Raw genomic sequence first — 22141 nt, 5'->3', positions numbered from 1 at the left:
CCCTAGATGCTTTTATGGTCACCCTAGTTTGCAAGTTAGCATATTGTAGGGAACAAAACAAAAACAATGGGGAAATCAGGGTATTAAGAATGGAAAAGAATGAGTCTTTACATTGAGCAGTAAGAGATATTTTAATGAAACTTTCAAAGAAGATAAACACACTCACTTTCAAATTGTTTTCTCCCATTCTGCATTACATGACTATGTAAGCAGACTGCACGGTGTTGTCATTGGTTGATAGTGATAGAAAATTTCTAATGGGATACTGAAACAGAAATTTTCTAACAAAAATAAACCCTAGCATCCCCAAGCACTAAAAAAGAACCAACCAAAAAAACAACCAAACAACAAAAAAATCAAACCCCCACCCCTCCCCCCCACCCAAAAAAAAAAAAAAAAAAAGGAAAGCAGTGCTTTGGTTTTTTGGCTAGGAGCTTTTCCGGCTAGGAAGAAATATGGAAAAAAAGTGCAGTGAAGTCTAGAAAAATAATGTCCTGAGAAGCAGGACTGACAATGCGCTTTTGACTGACTGCCCGGAGCTATGACTCTGTCTTCCCTGTTGCTTGGCAACTCCATGTTATCACAAAGAAACTGATATTAAGTTAGAACAGACTGGATATGGTAATTTACGTGGGAAGATACTCTTGCAGTGGGAAAACCATTTTATTTCTAGTTTCTGTCAGCATAAGTAGGTTTCACATGATGAACTGTAGTACATCCCCTGTTGGGTGCATTTTACCTAAAAAGGTAAAGAGCGACTCTGTCTTGGAAAGAGACTGTGCAGGGAAAAAAAAAGAAAACCAACAAAATCCCCCACCTTCTTATTCATTAGACCTGCTCCAAGTGTCTACTCTTCCGACATTTCTTCCAGCGGTAGTGAGAGAAGCTTGTTTTCATACCTGTGTGGATCCAGTGCAGATCAGAGAGATGGAACTTGATCATTATAATTTATACTGTTACAGTCCCTAAGAGCTGTCGAGATTTACCCAAGACCTCACTGACTCAGCCAAACATTAAAAGATGATCCTCACTTTATCTGAAAGGTCCCTGTTCTTTTGTGTTGGCAACAGTTAAGTGCTAAGTTTCTATACACTTAATTTCTTCTGTGCTGAAAGAAGATGCTGCACATGTAGCAGTTACAAGTTAATTTGAAGACTATGATAGAAGCTGTCATTAAATTTTGAATTTGGCTGGTACTGTATAGCTGGGAAAGGACTCAATTTTTATTGAAGTGTATGGAGAGGATGGCAAGGGTATGTGTGTAAAGCAAATCTTATCATGAAAGCTTTGAGCCACAACAGATACATAATCCATAATGGTGTTTCTGTAATTGAGTTTAGGTCTAAAATTTAATTAGAAAGAAAGAAAGCACAGAAGACTCAAGATTCAATACAAAGCTCTTTTTTCATAAATGTCTGGCTTACTCATAGCTCTGCTGAACCACTACCACTGCCTCCCTGCATTTCTATCCTGCATCATTTCTAGTAATTTAACACCAACAAGCAGTCCTACAAGTAAGGAAGTACTTCACATGTTTTCAGGGCTCCCTGTTCTGGCTTTGGTCAGCAAAACACTGCATCTCCAGGCTTCTCTCTACTGCAGAGTTAACTTGAAACATAACTCAACTTTTGCCCTTGGCTCAAATCCCAACCATACACAAAAACTTCTGACTTGAGTAAGTTGATGCTGTCCAGCTGAAGGGATTGGCCTGGGCTATCAGAAGGCACAGGCAGCAGCTTCATTTAGCATAGCTAGTACAGCTACCCCCTGCAGCTCCAAGAACTTGTCTTCATTGCCAAAAAAGTGTATTTTTACTGTGGGATAATTAGCCTGAATTAACTACCCTTATTTAAAATAAAGCCCTCCATCTCTTTCCTTACGTGAAGACACTGTTTCCCTATTAACTCAGTGTCCCCTTTTGCTGAGGCTAAGCTAACTGCAATGAAAACAGCCCACAATGTCCTAGGCATCAAACAGACCCATAGACCACAAACAAAGTCCTTTTCTAAACTGACTCATGGTTGGGAGGTACCTTCCTTGGTCACTTTTCATTTGGCCAGCACAGAATGTATCAGCTTGCATCCTATCTACCAGACTAAAGAGTTTGTCTCCTTTTTAATTTACCACATCACCTCCAATAAATCCAAAAAGGCTCTGGGCTGTTATCTGACTCGGAGGGGAATAATTACTGGACTGACTCCAGCAGCAAGCCTGGCTTAATTAAAACACAGCATATTTCCCAAAAAGCTAGTAACCAATTTTATTCTGAGTGCAACCTAAACCAACTTTTCAACAGAATGGAACAGATGAACTTTGTTTTACCCTGAAGTTTTCAGCAGTTTTAAATGGAGATCGCCTGCTAAATTGTAAAGAGCTGATTTCCTACACCCTCTTACCACTAGCAGCTATTGGCTAACTTTACCCACCTTAACTGTTGTCTTCCAAGATGATGGCTCACACATACCACCTGTTTCTTAAGCCTTGGCATTAAGGTAACATAGAGCTTGCAGGCAATCTCCTATAGTTTACATTCATCACATTCACTCACATTTGCTGTAGAGTGTTTTCTATGCCAAATAGCAGCATCCTCTGGCTTGTGGGCCATGCTAGACTAAGGGCAGCAAAGCTGTAGCACCTCCTCTGTCTGGCAACAAAAATACTTACACACTTCCCATCATCTAGGATTGGGTTGATTTCTTTTTTAAGATTGAAAATGTTCTTTAAACATTTGGTCATTATGACTTTTACTAAAAAAAAAAAAAAGAAAGGCTGCATACAGAAAGTATGTAGAAATGCTACATTTCTCACTGGTGAGGAAAAATTGCTAATATGGATTTTTTTTCTTGAATTCTGATGAGCACAGAACAAATAAGGGTACAAATGTGAGACCAGCAAGGAGTATTTAAGAGTATGTACCCAGCAGTTTTCAGGGGTACACTGACCAAGGGAGGGAGCAAAGCTCTGGTGAGAGATGCTGTGGGCACAAACCAAGGCAAGGGATTCCTCCCATTGTGACCAAGTGGAGCTCTCCAAGAGCATTACTGGGAGCCAAGAAGAGTTCCCAGGACTGGGGAACTGCCACCATTCCCGTTTTGCCCACTGTGCCCGTTAGCACCTGCAATTAGTTTCAGCTAGTCACAGTCCCAGAGAGTGTTTAAATGAGGGTGGGAGTAAGAACAGAAGTTTAAACATCTTTTTGTTTCCAGCGCTAACCAAGTGTTTTATACAAGAATGGATGATCCAGTGGGTGAGATATAGCTTGTCACCTCCAAGATTTTTATTTCGTATCTGTCTGAGTTTGTAATGACTGTAAGACTGAATTTGATGAAAAACTAATTCAGAAGCACTGTTACTGGTTTATATTAATGTTGTTATAAAGTTAACTCTCTCAAGGCTTTTCAGTAGTTACGACTTCTTGTTGACTTGCAAGGATTGGTACAAAAATGAACTGAAAAGAAAATTAAAATGAGGAATAATAAGTATCAACTCTGAAAATACAGCTGGTCTCTTTTGTTCCAGTACCAATCCTAGCATGGGGAATTAAAAGGTGCATGTGTGTTTCCCTCTGTTACAGAGCCACGGAAGCTGTAGGTGAATAAACAGACATACTAAGCCAAGGTGCAAAAATAATTTTACATGCCTAGAATGCAAAATTTATTTACAGGCTAGAGAGCCAACAGATATGGGATTGGAACAACAGTAAACTTGAATCAGCAGCAAATCAAAAGACAACAGAGTAGACAAATCTAAATGTAAAAAAACCCAACAAACCAACACAAACAAAAATATCAGCAGAAACCTTTGCTCCCTCTAATAACATAGAGTATGACTCATGGGTTTGTGAATTTTGTTGGGTAGTGGTACAAAAATTGTTCTATCTACTACTGACAGATGGTAGGTTTCTCAGTTTTAAAAATATGGAAACAGCTTGATCTCATGTACCTTGGTTTAAAAATAAAGCTCTTTTTATAGCATGTCTCGATTTTGACAACCATACTGTGCAGTAAATATTGGATTCCATGTATGAGCACATTTTAAAAGCCTAAACAAGACTCTTATTTTAGCAGCAGGCTGATCCTCTGAGTCTGTGAAGTCCTCAGAAAGAGGACTCACAGCTGAATGTAATGGCTGTATGTGTTTAACTCCAATGTTTGAGTTGGTTGTGGGTTCAGCTTTGAAATTAAAACTGTATTTCTTTGTTTGGTATCTTTCTTACATGTAATTTTAAAGATGTGCAAATACTAAGTTATCCATCTTTATGTGATGGTAAGTCTGGAATAAATCTGCAGGAGTGAAATGCAATTGAATCTATGAGTAAAATGATTTCTTCTTTATATTTCAGAGCACAGATAACTCAAATATATCTGTAATTTCTCAGAACAAAAAGTGCTTTGACAATGATATTGTTTGCTCAAAGAATATTTTCATCACGGTTGGAGACACTGAGATTTATTTTAGTGAACCTTCTGAGAAGCAGGTTAGTTATTTTCTTTCCTTTTCGGGTTGCCCTTTAAGATAAGCATTGTAAAGTTACAGCTGTAAAGTAGCATGGTTTTGGAAAATGTCTCTCCGAGTTAACGTAGTACCTATGCCTATGTTAACATAGTGTTAGGCCTGGATAAAGCAGTAGGTCCCAGAAAAAATCTTTTTTTTCCCTCTTTTCCCCCCCTCCAAGTTCCATGTGTCCTACAAACCAGGCTGCTCAAAAGCCTCAAGCAGTTGAAGCATGTTGACATTTGTTTCTTTCCGCTTGGTTTTGAAAGGGAAACTGAAGTACAAAGTTGAAGCAAACCTGAATGATTGAAAAGACAAAATATGAAAATATTAAACAACATTTATAGTAATATTGTTGATCCAGCTGTATGCTAAAGTATTCTTCACTATAAATTTTGTTATTAATTGACTGCTTATCTTTGTAGAATAACTTTATTAAATCTTAATAAATATTAATTTCTGTCAGAAGACCTTAAGGGGACAGGAAAACAAATCTAACTATCAGCTCTGGAAGGCTGGATATTATACTGTGATACACTTTCCAGAACAGGACATTACAATTCTGTGGGACAGGAAGACAATGATGCATGTTAAAGTTGGACCTCGATGGAAGGTGAGCCAAAATGAAAACCCGTGATTTTGTGTAGCTGTGTTGCTAATGAGATCACGTATCAAATAACTTTTCACCATGACTAACTTTCCCAGCGATATAGCTGTTTATCACAGTGTTCATCTGCCGGCATTTCCCAGGTAAGACGAGATGGAGAACGTGATTTAATAGCTGAATTTCTGAAGAGGAGTGGTTCTAACACGCATGTTTACTCTGTTGCTCCACACACTGCAGCCTTCCAGATATGCAGTGATTCAGCTCTGACTCAAAGTTACTTTGGGGGTGGGAACAGAGGGTTGCTTTTGAGTTACCCAGTTCACTGCATATTTTCATAATTACTGAAGTCAGTGGAAACATGAAAGATGGAAGCTTTGTAGCACAGATTGGATTAGGCTGATGATGGAACTGCACCCTGAGGTGTAGTAGATGCTGCTGAGATGAACAGATGGAGTCACATCTTGGGTTTAAATTAAGAAAACAAGATACAGGAAAGGATCTAGACAAAAACTGATATTTAAACCTAACAAGTATACCGTGACAGGGTTCAGCCATGATGCAGGGAAGAATATGAGACTCCTTCTTCTGCCAGTTGCTCTTCACTGTTCCACTCCTACATCATCATCTGCCTTGATGTCTCTGCAACTCAGTCTTCGGGTCCTGGCAGAGTAACCTTATCTGCACATTCAATAATTACATTCCTGCTTTGTCTTAACCATGAACACATGTATCGAGAGGGGGTCTTTTCCAGTAAAAGAAAGTACTCTATGCTAGAATACATATCAGATTTTTTGAGGTGTAAGTCAAAGTTACAATGACCATCTATCTCATCTGGTTTTAAAACAACATTATTATAGACTTTTGAGTCAATAGCCATAAAATGCTTACTTCACATAAAAGCTGATGTATCAGCCATCAATACACATATTGAAAAATAATTATATTTTCGAGTAAGTTAGCAGGGAGCTGAGTTCTGCAGGTTGCATGCAACAAATATCTCAAGCTCTGTTTCCAATGACTGTTTATTTCAGAGTCTCCTGTTCAGTAAGACAATGTCTGCAGCAGAACTTAAGGAAAAAAAAATAATTAGAGCCACAGCACCCTAGAAATCCAACTCTGTATTTTACTGTTGGCAGAAATATAGTTTTCTGTATGAATGTATATATACTTTTTCCATCAGCAGCACATGCCCCAACACAAAACAGTTGCAGTTGTCTCTTTTGTAAATGCTATTGCAAATGTTCTTGCTGTTGTGAGCCAAAATTAAAGGCAGCAAGTTTTAGTGACAACAACTAGTCAGGCTTCACAATAATGAGGTAATTAGCTTGAACTTTTGGCTTTTGGACTGGATGCACTCCTAAGATTTCAGAAAAAAATATGCCTAGATTCCAGTCCCTTTTCATAGGCAGACTGTAAGAACAGGTTCTGGAATACAGGAAGAAAAAAGGAAAACAAATTTCTATTAAACATTATTTGCAATATGGAACTGTAAGCATAGCAGAGTGTCAGATATTTTCAAAATTTAAGTCAGAGTTGCATTCACCTATTTCAGTTTAAGAATGTTTTATTATATATGTTATTTTTACTAATTATTGACTGTTAATATATGTAAAAAAATAAATCCTTCTCTTTTAGGGTAAACTGGCAGGTTTGTGTGGAAATTTTGACAAATACACTTCAAATGATCTGACTACATCAAACAACATGGAAGTAAGAAATGCACAGGTATTTGGAGACAGCTGGGTATTAGGACAGGTAAGTCCCATGTCAAGTAAAAATTTAGAAAAAAGGATATAAATTTTAATTTATAAATGAACATGTTATAAGCACATGGTGTACAGGGATTTTGTAAACCTGTGGTCAATGTATAAGAGGACATTTTAATTTCTGTCTCTGTAGATGTGAAATGTGTTAATGTCTTACATGATAGCAAACATACTGAAGTTAAATGAAACTAAAATATCTCTTTAGGGAAGAAAATATTTTTCATTACATAAGATAATTATCAAAGCTATCTGGATTCCAATTTTCTACAAAATTCGATACATTGTTTCTGATATATTGGATTCACCCAATTTTAAAAACGATAGTGATTTCTCTGGTGTTCAAGGCATCAAGATGAAAGTAAATAAAAGCTGAATGCTGGGAAAAAAGGTCTGGCAAAAAGTTTTTTTCTGAACACTGGAGAAAAAAAGGTGATTTTTTTTTTAGTTACAGTTTGTAAACAGAGGACAAACTGACAAAGCAGTGATGGTGAAGGGGTGAAGCAGAAAAGGCTCAGAACAGCAACAGGCAGAACCCAGCATGGAAACTTGGTTTCTGAGAAGGAAAGAGGCTGTAGAGAGTGGATGACCTCAACTGTGCTTTATAACATAGGAGAATAGGTATTTTATTAATATGTGCTGAGAAGATATAAGGTTTTATAGCCTTGTGAACCCCCTGAAACATCAGTATTTGTAAAGCAGTCCCCTAGTACATCTGTGAGAACCAATTTTTAATCTGTTCTCTCCTTGACTCACAGCAGGAAATTGAACCAAAATCTCTCACCTCATGAAAGAATATGATACCTACTCTGCTTTGGAGTAAAGATTTTGAAGCTTCTCTCCCTCAGACTCTCCCTTTGGATCTATTTTACTTTATAAAATGTTTAAATTGTGTGAGCACGCAAGGCAAATGTGTAGTATTGCTAGTTATACTGCTCATCTGGGAGGTGGTATGTAAAGACATGTGTAAACACTTTGTATGAAGACTATGAATTTTTCTTTTCCAATTTCTCAGTTCAGCGGCTGCTTTAAAAATGTGTAGTGTTTGCATAGCACACGAATTTCTAGGATGCTGTGACCTTTGCTTATGCAGCCCAGTTTTGCACTTGCCGTTTTCTGGCTATATATATATATATATATTATTTTTTCCCCCTAAATTGTCACGTAATCTTCTGATCTCTGTGGCTGCCTGAGCACTCAGGATCTGAGTTCAATATCGGCCTCACAGGCAGCATGTGCTCACCCAAACTCGACACTTTGTCTGCCTCTGCAGTAAGCACTAGGGACTTTTTCAGAAAGGACCTTTGGCCTTCATAGAGATGTCTCCTGGTCATCTTTTCCGCAAACTCTAAATACTGCAAAGGAGTATATGATAGCTGGAGGCCTAGAACCCAACCCTGCTACTGGCAAACGTGCTTGCTTTGGCACTGTGAAGCATGGGATGCTTCCAGGGTTTCTCCCTCCTGGGACTGACAGTACATCCCCCAACGGCAGTCAGTGTCCGAGCATCCACGCAGGAGGGCAGTGTAGGTGGGCAACTGCACTGCAGCAGAGGCTGTGCCGGGACACCCCAATGCTGCCTACGGATCCATAATTACCCCCTCATGGGCTTCCCTGCTGCACCAAGACAGTATGGTTTTGGGTGAACTTGTGTTTTCCGAGCTGAGTGTTGTTTTGTCATATTTTTCTGTTCATTTGTTTTTCTTCTTGAAGAGGGACTGTAAGAGAAGAGCTGTATCTCAGCCATTTTTGAGTTATCACAATGATCTTTGACTCTATTTTTTATGGGTTGATCTCTTCCTACTGCTGCTTCTTTATTTGAACTTACAGGGCTAAATCCATCCGTAGTGTGACTCCATTTAAAGTCAGCGCAAAATCACCAGGGATGGATTTGGACCATGTATTTGTTTGTGATGTTATAGTTGGTTGCTCTGGTAATGATTATAATGTGTCTCAAAGAAAACATTTTGTCTTTACGCACTGAGCAGACAGCAGGAACATTTTAGTACTTAGAACAAAACACAAAGATTCTTTTTTTGTGCAAATGTTTTCAATTATAACAACAAATCAGGGAAAGGGGAAGATGAAGAGAGCAATTAAACTTTCTTTTTGTTTTCTGGGTATGCAGATATTGAATTATATGATACTATAGTGTACCTGAATCCATGGTCAACACACCTTTGTATAAATGTCTGTGGTGGTTTTGCTTGTTTTTAAGTGCAAGAGCCCAAATGAAACACTAAGACCGTGTGAGGTACATCAGAGCAAGTTCCCTTATGCCAAAAAGGAATGCTCCATTTTATACAGTGATGTTTTTGCACCTTGTCGCAATGTGGTAAGTTTATTAAATATCCCAGATGTGTTCTCCTGTGGGAAAATATTAAAATTCCAGTAATTAATTTCTTCTTGACATTCCCCTCAGTCTGAATGCTGTGGAGGGTACAGAGTAAAGCCCTGCAAGTACCTCTGTGTGGGTGGGCTATGTTTGTGCAGAGTTTCTTGTTCCTTTCAAGACTGGAGCCTAAACATAATAGTGATAACTGAGAGCCATGAGTTAGTAGACTGGATAATCAAGGTTCTGTTCTCTTTAGGTTTTATTTATATCTTTTATTTATGTAGGTAGCTAAATTTTTAAGGCTTTTGTATATATTGTAGAAATCTAAAATAAGCATTTCTGTAAAGCGGCTACAGCTTATGTTAAATGGTTTTATTTTGTTAACTGTCCTGCTCGATATAGAAAGAAATATGAGAAATAGAGATTTCAGCTTCAGAGCTATCACTATTTTTAATTGGCTGACAGCTCACCATCTGCTTATTGTCAAAACTCTGAGGTTTGATGTCCTTGTTTTCTCAATACCTGGCTCAGCCTGGGACTTGAGTACAAGAATTTCCTTAAGTTCAGTCTAGACAAGATGGGGACAATAGTTTGTGTGGGAATCTTTTATTCCATTTCAGTCTACCCTTTATCAATGCAAGACATGCTCTATACATTTTCCCCTATTTCAGTTTTTAGCCCCCCAGATTTATCAAAGGTAGCATATCGAAGGCTTCTTTACACCTGTGCAAGCAAGAACTATTATGACATTTTGTCTCAGACTCTTATTTTCTTTATGACTATTAATACTAAATGAGATCATTAGATGTTCCAGCTGAACCTCCTGACTTTCAGGACTGAAGTTTGATATCAACATGGTTAGGAATTTGCCTGAAAAGGAGGTTGCAGTAGTTTAACCCGAGAGATTTATTAATGTTGACTTTAGTTACTATGTAAAGAATTTTCTGAGCATGTGCCTGAGAACATAGTGATGAGTGTATTTTCAAAGTGGGACATAATAAATAAAAATGGAACTTTTTGAGAGTTTTTAAGGAGCTGTATTATTATAACTCATAAAGATGCTTTCTCTTAAACATTCATTTTCTATAGGTTATCCATGCTGTGATTAAAATCTGCAAACATTATGCCAAAAATTTAGCATAATTACATTAAAAAATGCATGTTAGTTGCAAAACATGTCCTTCAATTAGTAATCAAGTATTTTCACATGCACATATCTGTTTTGTATGGGACAGCCTGTAAAGCAAACATGTTTCAGGTGTTTTTACAACCTATGCATTAGCATGTGAAAATATGACTCACAAATGTGACGTAAAATGACCTCCTGCCAAGGATACCTGCAGCTGACTGCTGGCTTAATGGGTGCTGAACTGGGTACCAAGAAAAAAAGCCCAAGCAGAGACTGACGCTGGGGACATGGAACGAACAGAAGGTGTAGATGTGGATCTCAGGACATGCTTGGAGCAGTGCTCTAACACTCATTCCCACTGCAGATCCTGCTGTGCATGGAGGCAAGCTCCTGCCCATGGAACAGGCAGCCTCAGAGTTCAGCTGAGGCTGGAAACCCCTGTTTTCAGGGAGACAAAACCTTGCATCTCTGGCTGGCAGTGACTGATGGATTGCAGTTGCCCAGCTAAGCGCTGAACTCAGCAGGGGCTGAGGAGCCTTAACGCTTGCAGAAAAAAAGGTCTTCATAACTCCTGAACTCAGCAGGAGGTTTGACCCAAGGCTCCCAGTTTGTCACAACAGCAGGATGTTGCTGACCCATGAAGAGATGCTGTCCTGCAGACATGAGACAGAGGTTGAGCTCTTTGGAGCCAATTTGTGGTTTGGTGGTTCCTGTGAAGCTATTACAGCCATTTTCTATGGAGCTAAATCTTGTGCCCCACCCCAGTGGTATCCCTATTTTCAAAATAAGAAAAAGAATGAAAGCAAATGGCATCTTTCTCCACTGAAGGCAGAAAAACAGCATTTGTATCCCTGCCAGCTTCTAGCAACCGCCAGCTGAGAAGCTGTCTACATGTTAGATAAGTGCTGCTTTGTTACTGTGATGGTATTTCTGCAATCTGATGTGTGCCATTTGAGTGCTCTACAACTGAGCTAGACCAGAGTCTAAACCAAAGAAAAGCATTGCTTTAAACATTCCATGTGTTGAATAAGAACACTGTTTTGGAAATATTGCTCAACATTACAAAAAATATGATCAAAATCCAAGAAATAGTGTATTGTGTAAAACCACAAAATAATGTGATAGGATTTTAGAGTGAGGACGTGGTTTCTGATCTAATGAAGGTTTACAGGCAAGGTATATTAAAATCTTGGTAAATGCAGAAACATTTTTCTGCAAAATGTCCCCAGCATGCTCAAGCTTTCTCACACCAAAACCACTTCTACAAATTATTACTTTAATTACTTGGTAACCAGAGCTGTAGCTCCTTGCTGTTGTTCATACAAAACTGACAGGATGACTATAGATGGCAGCATTTGCCTTATAAAAACAGAACTGCCAGTTTCAATATACTCCTCAAAATTAATGAACAACAAATGTGTGGACAGACATACTTAATAACAGTCACTGATTGAAATTTTCTCTTGGCCTGTAATGTAGGTAACAGCTGATAATTCGAAGTGTACTTTTTGTATAGGAATGTACCCAAACCTTAGAAAATACCTATTTTTGTGTTAAATACTTTCAGTCAACCCAGAGGTGGTACTCCTGCTAAAAATGGTGCAACAGGAACTTGTACAGCTCATGCAACTAAATCACCAGCCGTCTTTTTTCCTTCCTTCTTTTTTCTCCCCTAGATTGATGTAACTTCTTTTGTGAAAAATTGTCACACAGATACATGCAACTGCAATCTTGGTGGGGACTGCGAGTGCTTGTGTACCAGTATTGCAGCTTATGCCCACAAGTGCTGCCAGCAAGGAGCAGTGGTTCACTGGCGATCTCCTTCGCTCTGTGGTATGTACCTGGATTGGCCTCACACCAGAACTCATCTTTGAGGCACCTTCGCTCTTTTGCTGCCCAGTAACAGAAATATGCCAGAAGCAAGTGGATAAAAATGTTCTTCTTCACATTTTTCAAGCTGTTTGTGTGTTAGCTGTTAGTCTTACACAGCCAGATTTGCTGTCTTATTGAAGAGGACTGGCTGTACTCAGGGTGCGCCAGCGCAGAGACTGTTGGAAAGACACTGGTCTACCAGATCTGAGGTACGTCCAGTGGTCTGTGTAGGGCTGCAAAAAGATTCTGTCCATTCAACTTTTCATTGACAGTAAGAAGCATTCTTGGCTGTAGAATAATTCATGCTTCAGGTCTGCTGTCATGGCACATCTATTTAAATACAGCTGTATATCACTGAACAAAAGCCTAAGGAAATAAAGTCACTGACTGAAATACATTATGGGAAATTAAGCTTCCTCTCATGAAAGTAAACTTTACACTTTTAGGATGCAGATATGCATAGATTCTGCTGTTACTTGGTAATAATAACGTGCTTGTTTTCTTTTTCTTTTAGCTTATGACTGTGAATATTACAATCAAGGTATGTAGTATTTGATATTGCTGTCTTTGATTCATCCTCATATTTATGTACCTTGCTGAATACACTTACTCTTCATGTTTCCTAGCATACCAGCTAGCTATATGCTAGAAACAAGTCTGTACTTCCCAGTTCCAAAATTGAATCCATTTTTATGAAGCATTTATTTGCAGATAATTCCCCACATTGACCACTCTAGAATACAGAAGGCATCTCTGAAGTACTGTTTTATCATCTTTCTTTCTGTATGATGCTATTTTGAGATGGTTATCTTACACACACATGCACACATGCACGCCCACCTCTATTTTGTTTCTCCTTTAAAAATGAATACTCAAGAGACATTATTATTATATTGGTTCACTCAAACTAACCCTGGAAGAAAATCATAAACATTTCTGTCTTTCACAGGTTAGAATGATTTTTAATTTTTTTTTTTTTTTTTTTTTTGTACTCCTCATTTGGGTATGTGAGTTTAATGAGCTCAGCAAAGTTAGCAAAAGAAACCCCCATGGGCCTTTCTGCTTTATGTCCAGGGACAGAGGCAGCATGGAATCAAACATCATAGTTGTAAGCAAAACAACACATCTTGCATGTCAGATTAAATATGATACAATGCTCACTGCAAATAAAACCCTTCATAGCTTGTGCTGAGAAGAACTTCTGTCAGCTGCAGCAGTGTTGGAGGTTCTCTCTTTCCTGTTCTCCCCATTCCCTAGGGCAGGATCACATAGTCACAATCCCTCGAGCTCACTGGACCTTCAAATCCATTAGAAAGGAGAGATGACTTGTAGGAGCAGCCTGGAGTGTTGTATATTATTTTGTGACACATTCCTTATTTAATATCATTATGTCGTTATACTGACTTCTTCTCTCCTGTTCTGGTATGGATAGCTAAAATACTGTTCTTCTGTGCAACATCTCATGTATTACTTGAGATTTGTCCTATATAAACACAAACAGACAATCCTACATTAGTAAGGAATTCAAATGCGCCTATTAGAAGGTTATACATGGTTATTACCATTTGAATTCTCACTTCACTGAACTAATTGCCTTTGGCACAGGGAAATTCAAGTCCTTTTCTGCAAAAATTATGGGGTGGATATGATGCATCTCTGATGATACTGAGTTGAGATTAAACAGAGTAATAGTTAATATGCTATGATTTTTGGAAAAAAAATAAAAAAGCCTCATAAATTTTATAAACATTTGTCACACTATGCAATGATCTTCCAGGTTTTCAGTCTGAAGTGGCTTACTTTGTTTTATTTTTCTTTCTTTCATTGAAATATAAAAGAGATTGCTCAGGTTCAATTTAAAACTCAACTAAATTAATTGATGGGCTTTTTCTTTGACTTGGTATATGTTAAAACATTGCTTCTAGTTTTAATGAGTGAAGTCAGTGGCCCAGCTGTGTTGAATGATCTTAGTAATCCCTAATGTCTCAATTAATAACCTCATCATATTCATTGTGGGGGTGGATTAATGTACCATGCAACATACCTTGGCAGTCAAGGAGATGCTCTAGAAGGATGTTACCTTGTGCTTGTACTGTAAATTTCAGAACTGGGACCTATTATATTTTGAAATTGATAGGTTTCATGCACAGGTCTCACAAATATTGTACTGTAAGGAACATTTCCTTAGAATGAGAATGGTATTAATTTAACAGACTCAATTCCTGTGGCATCCTGTCTTATACTTGTCATACTGTATACATATACATACATATATATACATATACTGTGCATGTTCTCAGTGGGGAGCAAGATATTGAAAAGGAAGGGAAACGACTAAATGCAATGATATGAATGTGACTTTTGATACATCTTTTTTAGTGACTTTCATCCTATAATGAGCATCACATAGCAGATGATTTTTTTTCCCCTCCACAGAGTCTAGCCTAGTACAGTAACAGCATGTAGATCTTGCTGGGTTTAGCTAAATTCCCCTCATTTCTTTGCAATAGGGAATTTTGTCTTATTTAAAAAGTATAAGGTATACTGGTTTTGGCTTGGATGGAGTTAATTTTCTTCATCTAGTTAGTATGGTTATATATTTTGGATCTGTGATGAAAATAGTGTTGATAACACACCCATGTTTTAGCTACTGCTCACAGTGTCAAGGCCGTTCCTGGTTCTCACACACTGCCCCACCAGCAAGTAAGTTGGTAGTGCACAAGGAGCTGGGAGGGGACACAGCTGGGACAGCTGACCCCAACTGCCCAAAGGGATGTTCCATACCATGTGACACTGCAGTGGTTTCCCCCCCGGCTGAATGCCAGGTGCCCACCAAAACCACTCTATCACTCCCCTGCTCAACTGGACAGGGGAGAGAAAATATAACAAAAGGCTTGTGGGTTGAGGCAAGAACAGGGAGATCACTTGGCCATTACCATCATGGGGAAAAACAGACTCGACTTGCGGGGAAATTTGTTTAATTAATTACCATTCAAATCAGAAAAACACTTCCCCCCCCCCCTTCCCAGGCTTAAGTGAATTCCCAGTTTCCCTACGTCCTCCCCCTGAGTGGCACAGGACAACAGGGAATGGGGTTTATGGTCAGTTCATCAAATGTTGTTTCTGCTGCTCCTTCCTCCTCACACTCTTCCCCTGCTGCAGCGTGGGGTCCTTCCCACAGGAGACAGTTCTCCATGAACTTCTCCAGTGTGAGTCCTTCCCACAGGCTGCAGTTCTTCACAAACTGTTCCAGTGTGGGTCCCTTCCATGGGGTACAGTAATTCAGGAACAGAATGCTAGCATGGGTCCCTCGCTGGGTCACAAGTCATGCCAGCAAACCTGCTTTAGTGCATGCTTCCCATGGGGTCACAGCCCCCTTCGGACACCCCCCTGCTCTGGTGTGGGGTCCTCCATAGGCTGCAGCAGGACAGCCTGCCTCACCAAGATCTTCACCACAAGTTGCAGGGGAATCCCTGCTCAGGTGCCTGGAGCACCTTCTGCCCCTCTTTCTTCACTGACCTTGGCCGTCTGCAGAGTCGTTGTTCTCACATAGTCTCACTCCTCTCTCCCGCTCGTGCAGATTTTGGTTTTTTTTTTTCTTAATCTGCTATACCAGAGGTGCTGTCGCTGTTGCTGATTAGCTCAGCCTTGGCCAGTGGTGGGTCCATCTTGGAGCTGGCTGGCATTGGCTCCATTGGACATGGGGGAAGATTACGGCATATTCTCAAAGAAGCCACCTGTGTAGCCCCCCCCCCCCCCAAAACCTTGCCACACAAACACACTACAGATGTCATGCTCAGCAATAAAAAAAGGGGGGAAAGTTTGCTGGGGCTAGTGTTGGTCAGGGTCCAGCTGGGCATCGGTCAGCTGGTGGCGAGCAATTGGGGTTTTTTGCATCACTTTTCTTGGGTTTGTTTTCCTTTGTTTCTTTGTCTTTTTTAACTTACTAATCTCTCTTTATCTCAACGTATGAGTTTACAAGTCTTTTCAGTTATTTCCCTCTGATTCTCTTGGGGAGCAGAGTGAGCGAGCGGGTGTGTGGTGCTTAGCAGCCTGCCAGGGTTAAAGTTAAGAACAGTGGTGTGCATGTTTTCACCATCAAGTGGCAGCAGAACACCTTTCAGGACTAGGATGGCTCCTCTGATTCTTTTTTTGTGCTGCATGATGTCAAACTGTTGATTATTTATGGAAACTTTATCAATTACAGCTCACTTCTCCTTTTGCTCAAGTCATAGGCAAGATGTTGGTTAATATGTAGGGATAAGCGTTCAATGATTTAGAATAAAGAGCCTTTTTAAGATACATTGTCTCACCACTTCTTTGAAAGTCGTCATTTTGTGGCAAGCTTGTGGGCTTCATGTGTATATGAGCTCCAACATATTTTCTATATAAAACCAGTAGTTATTTCATGCAGTTTTCTTCAGAAATTGATGTTTAACTTCTAGCTGAGCTAAATCTCATTATTATGAGAATTCCTTCCCTCTGGGAAGAGTCATATTTGAAAGGAGCTGTCTTAGGTTGGGAAGGGGTTCAGTCTTTTCACTGTAAGGATTAAAAGCTTTCACAGAACTTACACATTTTGTTTCTTACTCACAAGGCGAGGTTTTAGGAGTGTGCTGCTCTTGGTTCTTTCAATGCGATATAGTGGCAAAGATGGATGCTGTTGTATCTGGATGAATCCCTGCGAGCCTTTCCAGCCCAGCAGAAATAGCTCCAAGGGTTTGCTGAGGGGCATGGTTAGGCCAGCCCTATTTTGGCAGTGGAACCAGCTGAAGCTGTTGTCACTGTTACATCGGCATGAGCTTTTGAATGATGATGTGGTAAATCAGACTGGAAAAATCAGCTGGTAATTTTTCAGCTGGACCACTTCACTGCTGAAGCACTTAGGATGGCATAGTACATGGGCAGTAGGGGGGTGGGAGTGAGTGGTTTGTGGGAGAGGATGAACTAGACAGCTTCTTAAGCAATATTGCTGCCAAAAGTTGAATTACGGCTGAATTTGAAAACTGTTTTGTGGAGGGGAATTTCCTTGTAGATCTTAGAGTAGCTTCAGTGTCTATTTGGGGAATAATATTAAAGTTGCTCTGTTGTTCTTTCAAAGTATAGAAATAAGGACTTGTAAAAGACTGCAGACCATATCAAAGCAGCCCAGATTGCTTTCTTATGCAGGTCATTTTGTGAGGACAGCTACCCACATTTTTTTGTGTTCGCTTTGTATCTGTCGTATTCCGGGCAGCAAGCAAATAAGGGAGTACACTGAACAGATAGATACAGACCAGATCCAGCATAATACCTTGAGGCACTGAGCTTAGTATTTGATTCCAGGGATGGTGAAATATTTAAGGCAATATATTATGTCAACAAAGACTTAAGTTTTGTATGTTATACAAGAAGGATTTTTCTTTTTCTGTTTGCTTTTTCTTCCCTTAGGTCTTGGTGAAGGACCCTATATTTTGGCAAGTTATGGAGAGAACGACACAATTATAGGAGCCAATGTGTCCAGTAGAAGGATATTTCCTCTGCCTAGAACTGGAGCATATGAAAATGTATTTTTCAGTTTCATGATTACTCCAGGTCTTTTCAAAGATAAAGATTTATGTAAGTGTTTTCAACAATTTTGCTAATGGCAATTCATATTTTTCAAACTATAGGAATTATTTTTCCTGCATCTTCTAAATTAATCGATATATTTTTAGTTAGTAGAATAAGTGAGGATTAAGTAGCCAATTTAAAAATTGAGGAGGAATACTGATTTTTTATTTTTATTTTTTTAATATTGGAAAACCCCACTGTCAGCTTTAAAGCTGACTTTTCAAAGATTGTTTTTGGAATATTGCAAAATACAAGTGAATAGAATTCCTTTGTGAAAAAAAAAGTAATTAGTTTTTATATAATTGGAAACTGAAAAATTTGTATCTAGCAAATATCAACATGGAAGGTACATGCAGGATTTTTTTGTCTCCAGTAAAATCACTTCTACTTTATCTTTTCCTCTTTTCATGACTTTCAGTGGGCTATAATATGTGCAACTTAGAACAACCAATCTGTCTCCTGCATTGTTAGTGAGCAGCATCTCTACACAATGCAGAAGGGAGTTTCTTAGGTGAACAGCTATTCCTAAGCTCTATTTTTCACTCACCAGAGACTGATCCAAACTATACAAACAAAAATAAATATGTATTTTTCCTTCTTCATATATACTCCTGTCTTCATATGCATTGGGTTTGTGCCAATTGACTCAATACAGATTTTTTCAATGCTTTCTCATGGATTTTAATTAGTTGAAAAAATCTCATACCCTCAAAAATCAACATAGAGAAAGGCTGTCTTCACTGTAAGATTTGAAACTATATTCACAGTTGACAGTTTTGCAATGGAGAAGTTAGGGTTTTAGATATGATTTTGAAATAAGAAAGTACATAGAACAGAAGAATTAATTCAGTCTTGTCAGTTCTCCAACTGACATAAAGTGGAAGTAAAACATTCATTATATCAGCGCAGTACACATGTAGTTTTCACATCTGTAAGGAATAAGATAGTATTAACCTAGATTAAAGATACTTCAAGATTTTGTTCAATTTGAAAAACAAATATGAAGTCAGTCTTTGTCTGAGTTCTTAAGTTTTCAGAGAATTTTCTCTACCTTTGATTTTTGACATGGGTAGAGCAAATAGAGGGTTGAGTCTTTTATTTGGCCACAGATTTTCTTACTGTATGGCTCGATATGACTGTAGGTAAAAAAAGCTTGACCTCAAGGTGAAGTAATGCATGTTCTTACAGTATATGCATGATGTTATTTGCTATTGGAATTTTGGTACAGTGAACTATCGGGCAATTGCTCAACTTTGATAAAAACCTTCCAGTTTGAGACTGCTTATGAATCATTTTGAAGGCTGGTAGCAGTAAGCTGAATGTAGTTTTGATCTAACTGATTAGTTGTCTGGTGGCCCTGGAATATGTGATCATTTGAGATCTCCTTTAGACCCTGCATTTCTAACTTTTTTTTGTGTTACATACAGCTGATTTTTTTTTTTGGTGAAAAGCATTTCTATAAAAGGAGCCACTTAACAGCCAATATAGAGATTTTAATCTCACTTTTAAGTTGTTTTCTCTGAAAATCTTACCTTTTTTTTTTTTTCTTTTTCTTCTGTGAAAGCTCTCTCTCTTGTTTCCCTTGAATCTGCTGAAAGACCAAACTACTTTCTGTACGTACACGACAATGAAACCGTTGGGTTGGAACAGTGGCAGGCAAGTGCCTCCTTTCGGAGACAGGCCACCTTCTTCCGCCACCAAGGTCTCTGGAGTCCAGGGCTCAGTGCCTTCGAACTGCACAGTAAAAAAGGCTTTTTCATCATTCTTACCTCATCTGGTGTTAAAGTGGCAAAGTATGATGATTCAGAAGAATTCAAACGTTTGAGTAGCTTTAGTATTGAAGGTAAATTTTGCATAATGCCCAGGGATAAGTATGTTTTTTTCTGCTTGCCTTCAGAGGACTTGTCTTTCATCAGCAATAGTAACAACTTTTTATCCTATTTAAAATTATTATTCTGTCTTTGTCTTCCATTCTGCCTCCAAATGCTATTATTTTCTAAGTTTTGCAGCTATGATGATCACTTTATCTTTGAAATATATTTTCATTGTTTTATTCTTTCAAAATGAATGTGGCATGTCACAAAAAGATGCATGTTAATATTTTGTTAGTGAGCTATAGATAGCTGTTCTTTTAAATGAATGGGGTAACTGTATTGGTTCTGCAACGAGCAGTACCTTCACCAGGTTTAACTGATTTTTAAGGTTTTTAAACAGAATATATTGTAAAAGTGAGTAGCTGTTTGTATCCTTGGAGCTTCGGTGTCTTTTAACTTAATTGAATGTCAAATACTTCAAACTGAAAATGAACAAAACCTCACCTATTTAAAGTTCTTAAGAATTACTGTACTTAGTTTTTATTTTTTCATTTTTTGGAAAAACCCAATGTACATTATAGAAAAGGCTACAAATTTATAGCTTTTTGACTACACAATCAATAAATAATACCTTTTCCTTCTTCCTCAGAACTCAGTGCGTCTGTGCCTTATAGAAGAATGTGTGAATGGCGATACGAATCCTGTGCTAACCCTTGTGTTAAAACATGCAGTGATCCTGAAGGAATAGCATGTAAATTCCTTCCTCCGTAAGTAAAATTAAGCTCATATTGCTACTGTAATTTTTTTGTAATACATGTATACCATATGCATTCTGAAAATTACTGCCGCTGTCATATCCATTCCTTTCCACTCATTCAAATGTCAGTATCACTCTTGTGAGCAACTCTCAGAAGTCACGTGAAAATATCTGTAACAAGCCTCTCATTTCCCACAGTATACATTCCTGGTTACATGTGATCTTCCAACAGAAGAATAAGCGGGTTTGCATTTAGCTCAGGGGTTAGCTTCTGGTAGTTGTTAAGTAGAAAGCTATTAAATTAAATCAAGGCTATTCCCTTCTATGGATTGATATTCACATCCTACATCAGCATCCCATGATGCTGTAAATGACTGTATCTTTCTGGTGTTTACAAGACAGGGAGCAAAACCTGTAGGAATAGTACGGGCGGACTATGCCCTCTCCTGTCAGAGGAAGGAACTTTATACTAAGAGATGCTCATTGGTATGACCGTGAGGGATTTCACACGGCTGATGTTATCTTGTTACTTAGTAACAAGATTTCCTGCCTCCTCAGATCTTCGGCAGCTATGGAACCACAGCAAACTAAAAGAAAAAATGCCTAAAACCTCAAGGTGCGAAATCGGGTGGAAAATTGTATTTTAAATTTCAGGCTACCTCCCTAGGCATACGTAGTTTATGATTAGGAAAGTTAGTAATATTGCTGGTTTTCTCTGTTGGTATTCTTAGCTTTTTCCATATAGGCATACTGGTTGTTCATATCATGATTTTCTTATTAAAAATCTCCCAAAAATGAAAAGTAAGGGAATTGATGGACTTGTCTACACTCTCCTATGCTGAAAGTGCACAAGAATGAGACTTTCTATGGAATCTGCCTAAGTATTTTAACATCTCAAATGTACATATTTGGGTAAAATGGCAGTCTCGTAGAAAAGTTCTTCATCCTATGGAAAACCTTTCTGCTTAGGAATCTGAACTTCCACCTGGTTGTGGAAGAAGAATGGTCCAAAGTTATCACGTTTGTCAGCCTATGCAAAAAAATGATTAACAATATAGAAACAGAATTGTGCTGTTCAATGTCTTTTTGACCTTAAAAAATGCCTCAAAATGCTGTCTTCACCATTACTTGGAAACTTCTCAGAACTCTGATGGGGAAGACATTCAAATGTTTCATTTTGCCAGAATAAAATAATAGAAGATAATTTCTACCATGGTTTTAGAATTAACTATACAATATTTTAAAGGGTTGAAGGATGCTTGCCATACTGTCCCAAAAACATGATCCTTGATGAGGTCACACTTAAATGTGTCTATCCAGAAGACTGTAAGTATGTTTTATTATATTAGTCTAACCCTATAAATCACTCTAGAGATCACAGGAAATATTTTAATCAAATGTACATAGATTTTTTTTATTAAATGCTTTACCAGAACATCCTTCTCTTGAAGAATGTCTCTGTAGGACATAGACTCCATTTCCAGTCATCCAAAATAGATCTCCTATATCCAAACAAGCCATTTCTAAAGCTGAATTCTTTAATTTGTTTAATAGTGTGTTAAATGTAACCTTTTGTGATAGTGTTATACTCACCACAAGTATGTTTAACTATATACTGCTAGCATATCATATGTATATGAGAGAAAGATCCCAAATGGAAGAAATACTTCTGTGGTGAAAAGTTCAGACTTTTCAGTTGATAAGCTACCACTAACAAATTCAGTACATCTATTTGGTAGTTTTTGATGTGTGAAGTTAGCATATAATTTGCTTATTTT

At 38.3% G+C, this 22141-nt stretch overlaps 1 protein-coding gene across 1 annotated transcript in view; it reads left to right on the top strand.

The window, feature by feature from the left end:
- OTOGL (otogelin like) overlaps positions 1-22141 on the top strand; it is a 100555-nt gene that overhangs the window by 47818 nt on the left and 30596 nt on the right. The window contains exons 26-35 of the mRNA XM_056339742.1: positions 4343-4477; positions 4961-5107; positions 6737-6856; positions 9083-9199; positions 12005-12161; positions 12715-12741; positions 17631-17798; positions 19357-19635; positions 20256-20373; positions 21610-21689. Of these exons, the coding sequence (XP_056195717.1) occupies positions 4343-4477; positions 4961-5107; positions 6737-6856; positions 9083-9199; positions 12005-12161; positions 12715-12741; positions 17631-17798; positions 19357-19635; positions 20256-20373; positions 21610-21689 (1348 nt within the window). The remainder of the gene's footprint in view (positions 1-4342; positions 4478-4960; positions 5108-6736; positions 6857-9082; positions 9200-12004; positions 12162-12714; positions 12742-17630; positions 17799-19356; positions 19636-20255; positions 20374-21609; positions 21690-22141) is intronic.

The sequence above is a fragment of the Falco biarmicus genome, chromosome 5 (genome assembly GCF_023638135.1).
Source record: "Falco biarmicus isolate bFalBia1 chromosome 5, bFalBia1.pri, whole genome shotgun sequence".
NCBI lineage: Eukaryota > Metazoa > Chordata > Aves > Falconiformes > Falconidae > Falco > Falco biarmicus.
Note: the sequence above shows the minus strand (reverse complement) of the source record. Positions and strands in the feature narration are given on the sequence as shown.